This window comes from Balaenoptera acutorostrata, chromosome 11, assembly GCF_949987535.1.
Source record: "Balaenoptera acutorostrata chromosome 11, mBalAcu1.1, whole genome shotgun sequence".
Lineage (NCBI taxonomy): Eukaryota > Metazoa > Chordata > Mammalia > Artiodactyla > Balaenopteridae > Balaenoptera > Balaenoptera acutorostrata.
Window position 1 is genome coordinate 68,467,626 of NC_080074.1, and position 14,747 is coordinate 68,482,372.

General features: G+C 39.6%; 1 protein-coding gene across 1 annotated transcript in view; it reads left to right on the forward strand.

Annotated features, from left to right (window-relative positions):
* SLC38A1 (solute carrier family 38 member 1) overlaps positions 1-13,594 on the forward strand; it is a 64,420-nt gene extending 50,826 nt beyond the window's left edge. The window contains exons 7-17 of the mRNA XM_007179229.3: positions 335-427; positions 734-815; positions 1,799-1,881; positions 3,272-3,330; positions 3,452-3,568; positions 4,815-4,894; positions 8,003-8,103; positions 10,594-10,712; positions 11,234-11,375; positions 11,477-11,574; positions 13,362-13,594. Coding sequence (XP_007179291.2) covers positions 335-427; positions 734-815; positions 1,799-1,881; positions 3,272-3,330; positions 3,452-3,568; positions 4,815-4,894; positions 8,003-8,103; positions 10,594-10,712; positions 11,234-11,375; positions 11,477-11,574; positions 13,362-13,463 — 1,076 coding nt within the window. The 3' untranslated portion in view covers positions 13,464-13,594. The remainder of the gene's footprint in view (positions 1-334; positions 428-733; positions 816-1,798; positions 1,882-3,271; positions 3,331-3,451; positions 3,569-4,814; positions 4,895-8,002; positions 8,104-10,593; positions 10,713-11,233; positions 11,376-11,476; positions 11,575-13,361) is intronic.
* Positions 13,595-14,747: the final 1,153 nt, after the last annotated feature.

Genomic DNA, 14,747 nt, shown 5'->3' on the forward strand with positions numbered 1-14,747 from the left:
CAGAGTGGGAACTCCCCCCCCCCCGCCAGTAAAGTAGGGAGATTTTTGAGACAGTAAAAAAAATAAGGCTTATGACCTCATCGTTTATTTGCAGTGCTTTTGTAGCCAACCTGAAAAAGAAAAAGTGGTGGTCATGTCTGACATTTAAAAATGTCAAGGGGTGGTTTTGTAATGAGAATGCCTTAACCCTTGCAATGCCAAGAAGGCTATTTGTGTGATTCTTGATAAAGACTCAATAACTTGGGGAATCGTCAATAGAATGATGAAATCTTGGCTATTTTGAACGTAGGGAACTCTGTCATTTCTTCTGTTCTCAACTGTGGTTTTTAAACAGGCTGCATGGTTTATGAAAAGCTGGGAGAACAGGTCTTTGGCACCACAGGGAAACTTGTCATCTTCGGAGCCACCTCCCTACAGAACACTGGAGGTAAAAAGATCGTGTTTTTCTATACATTAAAGTTGTGAACACGATTATTTCTTTCTAATCCTGCTGGTTGGGTGGCCACGTGAATTTTAACATAATTCAAGCAGTACCATTCTCATTGCTAAAATGGCGCTTGGAAAGTCCAGCAGGGACAGTAGTCACTTAACAACCAAGGATACTGGGACAGTGTCTACAGCTGTCTTTGTGTCTTATTGAAGGTTAGTCTAGGAACAGGCTGGTGACCTTTTATACAGCGTGCAACGTGAGCCTCAGTATCCTCTTTCTAAAAATGTTCTCGTTTTCCTCTAGCAATGCTGAGCTACCTCTTCATAGTAAAAAACGAACTACCCTCTGCCATAAAGTTTCTAATGGGAAAGGAAGAGACATTTTCGTAAGTTATAGACCGTTGTTTGTGAGATAACTAAAATGCTTTTAACTGAAATGTGGGCTAACCAACGTTTTTGTTTTATGAAGACGGCAGAAACAGAGTTTTCCCTAGGCTGTTTTTTCTTGGTTTGTTGTTTCTGGGGGGTATATAAATGAAGGAAGCAGGCAGAGCCATTTGAATCTGAGCATTTAAAAGGTAGATTCATCGGTCATGCTGAAAACGCTAGGTGCTGCAATTTCCCAAGAGCCTGAAATCTACATCCAGTTTCTATGAAGTAGAACAGATATGGAGTATTTTTGACACAGAAGTGGAACAAGCAAGATTAAGACCCGAGTCTCTTCCTTAAAGAAGGGACAGAGCATCTGGGGAGCAGAATTGACATGAGCCAACCTCATTAAAGATGTAGCTAACCTTGGAAAATGTTGCAGCTGCGTTTGGTACATCCTGTGTTTTGACTACCTCTTGTTTAACAGTTCTTGTCAGTCTTAGTTTCTCTGTTTTCTTTCAAGGGAGAATCGTAGAAACCAGAGTTCCTAGTGTTCTTTCATCAGGATTCAAGGTCAAATCCAAGGGATTAGGGAGAAAGCAATGGCTACTTGTGGTGACTTGCTTTTCGACGATATTAGCCAAGCAAAACAGAAAGGAACTTTCTCTTTAAATAATTGATAAGAGAAGTTGTAATCTGACAGAACTGTGATGTGTGCATTCAGCTTTGAAACGATGTAAATAATTCAGAGGAATGGCACGCTTAGCCAGTGGGAGTGAGGGGGGAAACAATATCTCTTCTTCTGCTACATGGGGAGAGAGATGAGAGTAAGTGACTAGTGGTTGGGTCAGAGTGGTTGGATAAAACCTGAATAATGATAAAAGTTAATGGTAAACATTAATAATAGTTAACAAAGTTTAAATATTGTGAAATTTTACGTGTGAGGAAAGAAAAGTCACTTTCTAAGAAAATGTGACCTAACTGTTCACATGCTTTTCAGAGCCTGGTACGTGGATGGCCGTCTTCTGGTGGTGGTAGTTACCTTTGGCATAATTCTCCCTCTGTGTCTCTTGAAGAACTTAGGTAAGAGCTTGCTTTTCTCATAGTCTCTACAATACCCAGATGAATCAGAAACCTAATAAAAATGAACAACTTTACCCTCTGCTTTCACTTGTAGGGTAAAGATTAAATGAGTGATAAATTACAAGTATTAATCAGGCTTGACTTTAATACGGGATAAAAACCCTGGTTGGTATGTGACTTCCTAAGCAATCCCTCTACTAAGCCGTGGAGGGAAGAAGGGAGGTCCTGGGACCAGCAACAGACAGTGCTCTGTCCAAAAGCACAAAGTCCAGAAAATGGAATTCTGCTCATACAAGGTCTTACATACTCTGATTATTTAGACGAGCAGAATTTCACATCTGATATCAAGACAGAAAATTGCTTATATTTTTACCCCAAAGTATTATGAATCACTCTTAAATTATCAGGAGTCTAACCGGTCTCAATTATTTGCTTCATTGAAGGGAGAGAGAGAAGCAAAAAGTCAAAAGTGGTAGATAATCACTAAGTCTTATCCATTTGGTTTTGACATTTTTGTGTGTGCGCCTATCGTTGGAGACCAGGGTCCCTGATGTTATGGACATTTCGTGTGTGGAATAATGCAACCAGACTGCCGTCCAGTCCAAAGCCTCTGAAATGCATTTCCTTTAATTCTGGGCTCATTCAAGGCAGACGTTTAACGTTCTTCCCAAAATGATTGCTAACCATAATTTTTTGTTTTGTATGAAAAATACCAAGCCCCTGTAGCTGTTCTGTGAGACCTATAAGTAGATTTTTTTTAAGCTACTTAATTATCTGGTTTCTGAGTCTGTGTTTAAGCTTTTCTGTGTATATACATGTAGCTCTTTTCAGTGCAAGTGGAGAAGGGCTCTTCTCCCCCAGGGGTGAGAATAGTGCAGCCCCCAGAGACCACTTAACTCTGCCTTTGTGGAGATTACGGTGTTCGGAGATCTCCCAGGTATTCTAAGGGGAGCAAGGTGGAGATCCTCAGGTGTTCAGTTTCTCGCTGGAAACCACTTCCTCTCCTCTGTGTATATTCAGTATTTACACAATATGTGCATAATCAAGAATTATTGAATGGATCAAGGAGTAAATGGGATTTGGCCATAGGAATCCATCCGAGTACAGCAACAGAGACCTATGGCCAAATTTGGAAAGTTCTTTTCCCCTGGATTCTGGGAATCTGTGTTCTCTATCTAGTGTGTCAGGAAGAACTGGAATCAAAACACATAATGCTATAATGTTTTAATTTAAAGTCACCATTTTTGCCAAGTAAGGTAGCACTATCAAATAATCTTGTATTAATATTAGCATGTATGAATATTATTGGAACCCCAAACTATGCTTGAAATAATGCATTGAAAGAGGTGATGGATGAAATAATAATAATTCTTTAAACTTTTTTTTTTAGGCTATCTTGGCTATACTAGTGGATTTTCCTTGAGCTGTATGGTTTTCTTCCTAATTGTGGTAAGTGCTGATTGAAATGGTTGGCTTGGTTTTGCCATAGTATGATGCTATGTAATAATTATGCATTATTTGGCTTTATTTGACAAAGTCTGATTGTTTCTCCTTTATTTTTTAATACTAGGTTATATACAAGAAATTTCAAATTCCCTGCGTTGTTCCAGAGCTAAATTCAACAATAAGTGCTAATTCAACAAATGCTGACATGTGTACGCCAAAATATGTTACCTTCAATTCAAAGGTAAGTTTCTTATCCTTTAAGTATAAAAAGGAGCGTTTTTACTAGGGGCATTTGTATTTCTCAAACTTCTTTTGATTAAACTGTCTTTGATGTGTTTGTTCTCAAAAGAACACTGTATCACTGCTTCCAACTGCCACAATCCATTTAGGGACCTTGGAGAAATATACAAATTGTATATTTTGTTCTCCCTTTTACCCAGTTTATGTGTAGGACAGCCTTAAGTATTCCCTGTGAAAACCTCTCTCTGGATAATTGTCTCAGCTCTGTTATTCCTTGTAGATCTTTAAAAACAGATTAATAACTAACATCCTTAGCCCACTGCTTCTTATCTTGTGGTGACAGAAGGGAACACCTCAGACTTCCCCAGCACGTACAGTTGAAATACAGACACCACCACAAATTGGCACTAAAGGAACGTTCATACGACATATTGGGAAATGATGGACAATGGAACCAGTCAGGCTTGGATTTGAATCCTCAGGCAAATTATCAACCCCATTTGTAAAATGACTATTCTATTCTGTATCTTACAGGGTTTTGTTAGAATGTGCCTGGTACAGTGCTTGGGCAAAATTAGAGCATGAGAAATGTTACTTTTCCCTCCTTCTCTGCCAACTTCTTTTTGCATAAGAAGTTACTATATTGAATTTGGGAGTTTTAAAAAACCTTATCTAAGAAAACTAATTTAGCTCGTTCTCCCTCTCGCTGTCTTTTAACTCTCAAGGATACAGCCAAAGCAGTGAAGTGATTTTCTTTTTAGAAAGTAACTTTCTTTTTAGATGCCATATTTAAGTCTGATGGATGCCCCCTATATAGTGCAAAGCGCAGTAAAATGGAGGTGGAAGTTCTGGGCGTGTTGCCTAGCCTGTCTTGGAGGGAGTCAGGAGAACAGCCCTGGTCTGCCTCAGGGTTGCTGTGGGCATTCAGGGAAATAATGTAGGAAAGTGCTATGTAACCGGCTAGCCCCACATAAATACGGGGTGACGCAGTGCCTGAAGGTTGTAAAATACACTGTGGGTGAGCCCAGCTCTAGAACCCCTCTCTGCCAAGTGCCTAATGTCTCAAGCTAGATAAGCTCTCTTAGAGAAGCTGCTCCTATTTCGATACCAAAGCTCTCCTAATAACCAAATAATCCAGGGATTCTGAAGGGCTGTCAGATGAAAAGACAGCTCAGAAATACTGGAGCTGTACAATTTTTATGGTAAAAATGCCTTTCCGTAACATTTATATTTTTTCTTTCAAATAGACCGTGTACGCTTTACCAACAATTGCATTTGCATTTGTCTGCCACCCGTCTGTCCTGCCAATTTACAGCGAGCTTAAAGAGTAAGAGATTTGTTTAATTTTTTTGCAAACTGAATCATTTTAGGGCCTCTCATTAATAGGCAAGTACGGTATTTAAAATAAATGGACTCATATGATGAACCCCCCCCGACTCATCACCCAGCTTCAACATTTACTTTCTGCCATTCTTGAGCAAGAAAAATCACAAACCTGCAGTATATTTTGGCCATAAATGTATAAAGTGACTTACTCTGTGGGCTTTTTTTTGTTAATTTGGTTTTTCAAATTCTATATTACTCAAGAGAGTTCAAGTATTTGTGTTGCTTTATGTTACTTATGATTATTCTGCAAGTGGATAATAATAATCTTCAGACCCATCTGTGAACCACTAAATACACTGCATCTGATTTGCCTTTTGGTTTACTTGGAAAAGGCTGCTAAATCAGGCAGGAAGAAATTAATGTTAAGACCACAAACTGGACAAAAGAATATTGTTGTTCATTTCAAACTATAACAATGATTGTATGGATTTGTTTTTGATTGCTGTTCTAGAGAAAACGAAAGCCCTGCTTATAAATTCCCTCATGGGTTCTCTTTTTAGCCTATTGTTATCAGACTTTCCACATAAAAACAGTCATCATGGCATAGTGTCTTTTTTTGAGGTAACTGGTTTACAACTTATATAGGTTTCATGTGTACAACCTAATATTTCTCCTTCTATATACATTACATCCTGCTCACCACCAAAAATTTAGTTTCCATCCATCACCATGCAGTTGATCCCCTTTACCCGTTTTGTCCTCCCCCAACCCCTTCCCCTCTGGTAACCACTACTCTATTCTCTGTAGCTACCTCCTTGGTTAGATTTATTCCTAGGTATTTTATTCTTTTTGTTGCAATTGTAAATGGATTGTTTTCTTAATTTCTCTTTCTGCTAGCTCATCGTTAGCATACAGAAACATGGCAGATTTTTGTGTGTTGATTTTGTACCCTGCAACTTGACTGTACTTGTTTATTATTTCTAATGGTTTTTTGGTGGAGTCTTCAGGGTTTTCAATACATAAAATCATGTCACCTGCAAGTAGGGACAGTTTTCCAATTTGGATGCCTTTTATTTCGTTTTCTTCCCTAATTGCTCTGGCTAGGACTTTCGATACTAGGTGGAATAAGCGTGGTGAGAGTGGGCATACTTGTCCTCTTCCTCATTTTAGAGAGATAACTTCCAGTTTTTCATCATTGAGAATGATGTTAGCTGTGGGTTTGTCATATATGGCCTTTATTATGTTGAGGTATGTTCCTTCTGTACCTGCTTCATTGAGTTTTTATCGTAAGTGGGTATTTTGTTAATGTGGTATGTCACATTGATTGATTTGTGAATGTTGACCTATCCTTGCATCCCTGGAATAAATTCCACTTGATCACAGTGTATGGTCCTTTTGATGTATTGTTGTATTCAGTTTGCTAGTATTTTGTTGAGGATTTTTTGCATCTATGCTCATCAGAGATATTGGCCAGCAGTTTTTTTTGTGTCGTCTTTGTCTGGTTTTGGTATCACGGTGATGTTGACCTCATAAAATGTTAGGAGGCATTCCCTCCTCTTCAAAATTTTGGAAGAGTTTGAGAAGGATAGGTATTAAATCTTCTTTGAATGTTTGGTAGAATTCACCAGTGAAGCCCTCTGGTCCTGGAGACTTTTGTTTTTTGGGAGGTTTTTGATTACTGTTTTAATCTCTGTACTAGTGATCAGTCTATTCAGATTTTCTATTTCTTCATGATTCAGTCTTGGAAGGTTATGTGATTCTAAGCATTTGTCCATTTCTTCTAGGTTGCCCAATTTGTTGGTGTATAGCTTTCATAATATTCTCTTGTAATCCTTTGTATTTCTGTGGTATCCATTGTTATTTATCCTCTTTTTTTTCTGATTTTATTTATCAGGGCCTTCTGTCTTTTTTTCTTAGTGAGTCTAGCTAAAGGCTTGTCATTGTTGTTTATCTTTTCAAAGAATCGGCTCTTAGTTTCATTGATCTTTTCTATTGTCTTTTTAGTTTCTATTTCATTTATTTCCACTCTGATCTTTGTTTCCTTCCTTTGGACTGTTTGTTCTTCTTTTTCTAGTTCCTCTAGATGTCAGGTTAGATTGTTTATTTGAGATTTTTCTTGTTTCTTGAAGTAGGCATCATGGTATAGTCTTAAACTCAGAAAGATATACAATATAGCTATCTGTTTCCATTTTGAAACAAAAATAAAGATGATGTTATTTAGCATTGAATTCACTCATTATTCTTCCTCTTTCATATTTAATTGATATATGAGTAAACTTTGAAGTATCAGTATTTACATCTACCTATCTATGTGTTCATCAGGCTTACTTTATGACCTTATATTTAGGATGCTTAAATACGTCTTTGGCATCTTTTAAATTTAATAGTTCAGCTTTTAGTTTGTAATTTCCTCACGTGGGTACTTCTCAATTTTTCTCGTTTTCCATACTCCCTTTTATGACACAATCAAATGTTGTGACTGTTGGTGGTCGACTGTTGAGTACAAGTCTTGTAGACTAATTGTTTGGGCAGTTGAAGAAACTTAGAGGTTCATGCAAACTCCCAGAGTAAACTTGACCTAAGAGAGAAAGAGAGAGCCCTTCATTATCCCAGCTGTGAGCTCTTAGGCACTCATTGCTCTGGAAACATACAGCCTTCCCTGGGGCTATTGAGTGGGAAAACCGGAACTTAAATAGCAGCTTTAGCAACTGAACACCGAGGTCAAGTTGTAGCTCTGCCCCGATCTCTGAGCTGAGAGAACAGCTTTGGAATTTATTCTGCCTTTTTCCTGTGCATGCTGAGTGTAGAGATAGTATCAAACAAATGTTAAAAAATACTCTTTGCTCTTCAGATGAGAACTCGATATTCTTTCAAAAGAACGGGGAAGAACATTCAAGGGATTGTTTGTTACATGGCTCTCTCTCACACAATACCCATTTGGTGTAAAAGAAGTTATTATAAACTGGCATATTTGCTGAGGGTAATTTCAGCTGGTCAGGTCAGCCCCAGCCTGATAGAAAGTTAAGTTCCATTCTTCAGTGTTAACACCAGTGCTTACATTCAGTAATGTGGTTTTTAATTTTTCAAATTCCTTTATCTTTGTTTTTAGTCGATCACAGAAAAAGATGCAGATGGTTTCAAATATCTCCTTTTTCGCCATGTTTGTTATGTATTTCTTGACTGCCATTTTTGGCTACTTGACATTCTATGGTAAGTACCTTCTGTCAGTACCTAAATATAGGTATTAGTAAGTAAATTAGTAAAAATCAATATCAAAATAACTTTTAATATGATAGCCCAAAAAGCAACAAATCTGTCCATTGACTTTGCTGATCTTTTCTTCTTCTTAAAGCAAATGGCAGTGGTTCCTTTACATATTCATGCAGACTGCACAATAGAATAATTACTGAAACAATATACTGTCATTTTTTCTCCTAATACTGTCCTTAAAAGAAATTGCATTTTATAAGCATGCCACCTTTACTGAGGAAAGTTTAAAACTATCATCAGAGAAGGCTTTCCTAATTGCTGCTGAGAACTGGGTCAGATTCCATTAATAGAAAAGAGAGACAGAGACAGATTTTGAAAGTGAGAAACAGCAGAGTGCTACACTCATGACACTCTGCATTAATTAAAAATAAAGCACCGGATTGTTCAGCGGCAGGTGGAGCCTTGCAACGATTTGAAGCAGTGACATAGAAAGTTGAAAGAAATGACAAGGTTTCATTTGTAACTTTTATTGACCCTGTATGAATAGTTTACCTTCTTTTACTACCTCTTTATCCTCTTCTATTCCAATCATCCTGCAGCTTTATTTAACATCTTTCATTATCATTAAAATTTGGGACCTAATTTAAATTTAAATACATAAATTTCACATTCTCTATTAAATAATACTTCTTGGGGGCATTTTTTCATAAACACAAATGTCTCAAAATTTAAACACATTTAGAGATGATCAATTCATCCTGGAGAGGAAGGCTACCCTGATTATACAGTTGTATTATTACCATTTTTTTTTTTTTTTTTTTTTTTTTGGCCGCACGGCGTGGTTTGTGGGATCTTAGTTCCCCAACCAGGGATTGAACCCGGGCCCTCAGTAGTGGAAGCACCAAGTCCTAACCACTGGACCGCCAGGGAATTCCCTTATTACCATTTTCACAAGCGATGGAGAATAGCATTGTCTAATGAGTCCATAAATACCACATTTAATTTCTGCATAAAGATGGTGTTCTTGGGCTTCCCTGGTGGCGCAGTGGTTGAGAATCTGCCTGTCAGTGCAGGGGACATGGGTTCAAGCCCTGGTCTGGGAAGATCCCACATGCCGCAGAGCAACTAGGCCCGTGAGCCACAACTACTGAGCCTGCGCGTCTGGAGCCTGTGCTCCGCAACAAGAGAGGCCGCGATAGTGAGAGGCCCGCGCACTGCGATGAAGAGTGGCCCCCGCTTGCCACAACTAGGGAAAGCCCTCGCACAGAAACGAAGACCCAACACAGCCATAAATAAATAAATAAATAAACAAAATGATATGAGAGTTTAAAAAAAAAAAAGATGATGTTCTTAAGTTTCCTGCAGAGTTGCAGGGATTAGGGTGGGTAAAGGGAGGGAGAGAGAGAGAGAGAGAGAGCACCTAATGTTAGTTGAATGGTCTCACTGCAACCTTGTGCAAGCTATGATTTTTCTTGGCAAATCCATTTTTTTCCCACATAGAATAGAATACCAAACCCTTTCATACTCTTAGGTCGGAGAAAAAACTCAGCTATTTTTAGATGGTTATGAATTTTGAATCAAGGAAGTTAGAAATAAGGAGATTTTTATTATAAACTAGGGCCCTTTTTCTAAAATTGAGACCAATCTCTGGCCCAGACTAGAATTGGAATTCCATACCCTGAACCTTGAGAAGGGAGGAAAACTATCTTTTGTCAAAGGAGTGAGCATTTTCAAGTTGGAGATAAGATGGCAGAGTAGAAGGACCTTGAGCTCACCTCTTCTCACGAGCACACCCAAATCACAACTAACTGCTCAAAAGTCATTGATGAAAAAGACATGAGTGAGCATTCTTGCTCTCAGTGGCTGCCATTCTAGCTTTGGTTGTCTTTGAAATGACACTTTCTGAAGTTCGGAGTTGAGAAAAAGTTCAAAGTGGTGTATAAGCTAAGTACTTTTTTTACGAGGAAAACATACCTGGAAGAGAAGAATGATGAACTTCACCATGGTGAAGTTCCATGGGTACCTCTGCCGCTTGGACATTGAGTTATAAGAGGAGAGTTTGAAAGTGGCCCCGGGGGGCCTGCAGTCCACTTAGCGAGAGTGAGGCTATTCGGTGTTGTTTGATGAGTGGCATCAAGTCGGGGAGAACCTAGATGAAGAAGGGCTTTGTGCTTCAACCGTATGGTATTTCTGCCCCCAACTTACTCTTAGGTTTAGTGTAGTGTATATTAAGCTCCCCACTTGGTGTAACTTCTTCTAGTGATTACTGTACATTCCTTTTTGCTACAGGTACATGTGGACAGGTGGTGCCCATCTCACACAGGGGATTTTTCTTTTCAACTTTATGAATTGTTGAATAGACACTTCGATACCCAGAACATTGCTTTCCTTGCCCTTTAGTTTACAAATTCTTTGTGGCTCAGAAAACCCGTCCTTCCGTGATGTGCTTTTGTCTTGTTTTAACACCCTCTTACTTTTCCCTCATTTTAGAAAATGTGCATTCGGACCTCCTCCACAAGTATCAGAGTAAAGATGACATCCTCATCCTGACCGTGCGGCTGGCTGTCATTGTCGCCGTCATCCTCACGGTGCCGGTGTTATTCTTCACGGTGAGTAAAAGGCCTCAGTGCAACTTGAGAAAAGCTGAGGTCTCCTTGCAGAGCAAGCCTGCTACAGGGAACTCTCCTGCATCATTGAAACTGCATCAAGGAAGGATCCCAAGGCTCTTTGGAAAAAAAGTGGGATCAGTGAGTTAGGGTAACCGTCTGATGGAATGAATCTTCGTTCTAATTTATCTGTCCCTCTTCTTTACAGAGAAATGTAGATAGACTGTTTGAATTCCAGTCATCCATGACAGGGAAATATAGAAGAACCAGAAGAGAACACTCAATCATAGATAAAACAGAAATTATCCCCCTGCAAAAGAAAACTACCTATTCGTAAAGAAAAAGATTTTCCATCTTAAGTCAAGCCCCCCTGCTTCCCAAACGGTTAAAGCTATCTATAAACTCACTAGGGGTGACAAAACATGTCCCAAATGCCTGTGCACCAATCTTTCAGTCACTGCTGAGAAATGTGAAGGGCAGCATGCTGTGGGCATTACGGAATTTTTTGTTTTCTTATCCTGCAGGTTCGTTCTTCTTTATTTGAACTGGCTAAGAAAACAAAGTTTAATTTATGTCGTCATGTCTTGGTGACCTTCATACTCCTGGTTATTATCAACTTGTTGGTGATCTTCATACCCTCCATGAAGGATATTTTTGGAGTCGTAGGTATGGCTTTCTGACTTTCTGCTTATTGTATTTACAGTAGCTGTTTAGAAACCTGAAGTTTCACAATAACAACCTCAAACTTTTTTTTTCTTATTTTTCAGGAGTTACGTCTGCTAATATGCTTATTTTCATTCTTCCTTCATCTCTTTATTTAAAAATCACAAGCCAAGATGGAGATAAAGGAACTCAACAAATTTGGGTATGTCTCATGCCAGCCACTCTCATTTTTCTGCTTAGTTTTTCACTGAAATATATCAAATAAATAGCCCATCTCCACCAACTAATACTACTTTTAGTGATCTCCAAAGTAGGCAGCAGTCCTAGTGTTTGCCCATTTGGGAAATTTAAAATATCATATCAGAATCTTCTCCATTCCCTCAAAATATTTTCAGGTCTTGCTCTTATTGTGCCTTAGCTCTTGCTCTGTGAGGGCAGGACCAGCTGAGAGATTAGACGTTTATCATCCTGTATCTCTGTAGGGTAATGCCTTGTCTTTAGCAAGACCTGAAGTGGAAAGGGACTCAAAGATTTTATGCAGTCTGCTGTTTCAGTACAATTCCTAGTCCTGTAACTCCATGCTACAGCCCAGGGAACCTGCAATGCCTTAATTTAAATGGCTGAGTTAGCGTAAAGAGTCTTTTTATGATTTGACAGAAATGCTTTGGAGCAACAGACCTGGATTCAGAAACTACCTTTCTATATTGGGATTCTTGTTTCCAGGTCTGGTGAAGTTCAAGGGCATCCTGAAGGTGGTGCACTTGGAGACAGTGAGGGAAGCAGGGGTGAAGCGGCTGCTACCTGAGTACCTTCTGGAGCATCATAATGTTTGGCTTCGGAGAAGGCTTCTCAGCCGCCCTCCCAGATAGTGTAAGCACTCCAGTCCACATGTTACCTGAGCCAACAGACCCGGATGAGAGACATAGGCATGGGGGATCATCGCTGTGCATTTAGGAGAAGCAGCGTTGATGCTTGTAGAGCATCTCCTTCCCCAACAGGATTAGCCCTAAAGCCATAAATCCCCAATCCTTCTAGATCTGACCAGCGGGGACTTCATGGGGACAGAGAGGAAGGAGCAGTCACTCTGGCACAGCAGTAAAGTAAACTAAGATTAAATCTGACAGTGATGGAGACCTATTGCCCGTGAATTCTCTGGGCCTCTCCAACCCTGCTCCCGTTTTAAAACTGCTAGGAGGATCCACCAAATAGCATTAGACAAGGGATCCAGGCCATGTGGGGACCCAGTGGGAGTTACACCAGACCGGTGCTGGTGAGCCTGTGTGCAGCCCTCCCAATGCCACCCTTCACCTCCTCCCCTTCCCTTACCTCTGTCTCCTCATCCAGAGTCTAGTCCAGCCCCCCTGGCTCTCATGATGCTTCATCCTTCTTCCTGAATTTCAGCTCTCATGGGAAACTCTCAAGGCCAAACAGTATATAATCTCGGGTTCTCCAGATTCTAGAGTTAGTAACCTGCCCCCTGTGGCCTTCATCAACCCTTGAAATAACTTCGTTTTGGACACCCATTTCCTATTTCACTCGATCAAATCTACTTTGCTTTTTGATATCCTTTTTAACACTTTTTCAAAAAGAAATGTTTGCCTGCCAGTGATAACCTAGGTTGGTTGGTAAAGAGTAATGAAATGACCTGTATGTTTTCTAAGCCCATTCTTTTTTTCGGTTGTCGTCTTAGTCTGAAAGAAGCTGTGAGGATACCATCAGCTGTAGAACAGATTCACTCTGAGATGACTGTGAAGTCAAAGAACAGAATGCAGAGGATGGTTCTGCATAGCTGGTTTTTCTTAGTTTCCCATCCTTGGAGAATCAGACGCACACAGTTTTAGAAAGATTCTCACAGTTCAGCAATAGTTGTAACAAACTCCAAATACGGAGGGACTCAAAAAGAGAGGGAAAGCATATCTGTTTTTTCCCAGGTATGTGTGGGAAATGTTTGCTTCCCTGAAAATAACCCTTGCCTTTCTGTCACTCCAGGCTGCCCTTTTCTTGGGTCTGGGGGTGTTGTTTTCCCTGGTCAGCATTCCCTTGGTTATCTACGACTGGGCCTGCTCATCAAGTGGTGATGAAGGCCACTGAGACCAGGTGGAAAAGGAAACAGTCAAGTTACCACTCATCAGCAAGCCCTCATCACATCCTTTGCAAGTTTACAGAAGCAAACAGAAATTTACAAGACACACAATGGAATAACACTTTGGTAACAAAACAGAGACCTGTTTCTATCATGGTTCATGTCCCTCCAAGATTGGGGATCAATTTTAAGGATTATGGATTTCTTTTGTTCCAAATTTCACGCAATCATATTTTGCAGTACTTTCCACAGTCAGTTATTTTTCACTCTCCTAACTCTGTTTTTTGTGATTTCATCATCTCTTAGAACTTGGAAGACATGATCATCCATCATGTTTATTTATTACACATCCAGATTCTGACATAATTTTCCTACTGATGTTCAGCTTATAATATCTGTACCTTTTTAGAAGAGAAAAGAATCTTGAATTGTATATATTTATTTTGCTTTACAGAAAAAAAATGGTTTCGTAAATAATTTGCCTATTTTGGTTAACATAGCACATAGGGATAATCATATGAGAGTCACAGGGCGCGCACCCTTGCTGGATCAGAGGATGCCCAATATTTGAGGCAGCTCTGATCACCTGGCAGCTGAGCTTCAGCAGCCCATGGCCTCTCTGGCACTGCGTCCCACTCTGTGCAGAGATATTGTCTGGCGACTGTTCTCAGCTGGGAAAGGGATGGGAATGATTCTTACCTTGGTAAACATGCTAATCTACACATCTGGGTAATCTAGCAAATGAAGTTTTGTTTCCCCCTTGACAATTTCTGTCAGAGTTACTCTAATCTGAGTCAACTTCTATTGGGGAAGACGCATGATACCTTTGTAACAAACTGAGAAGCAAGAGTCCTACAAAAAGATTGTCCAAAATGCCTAAGGAAATATTCCTCGGCTGCAGATAGCCTTCAGCCCTACATCGGTATTGTTGAAGGGGGAAAAACATTTTCTTAAATTACAAACCCAGCAGCTTTTACTCATGTCCACCAGCTTTTTGCACAGAGAATCATGTGTATCTAACCAAGGATGATCTAGGATAAGTAATTCCTGTTTTATATTGGGTACTTTAGGGGGGTCTTTAAAAGACTTGTTTTATATCTATAAATTTAGGTTATTACAAATATAAGATTTTTGTACCTTAAATAAGCCTCATTCCTATTTCTTCTCCATTAACCATCCATCCAGTCTTGAAAAAAGAAAACGAGCCCTCAGAGATGGTCTTTGAGAAGAACACGTGATGAAATCACTGTGTACCTTTCTTCCCCCAGATGGGGACTTTGGCATCTGTGCTA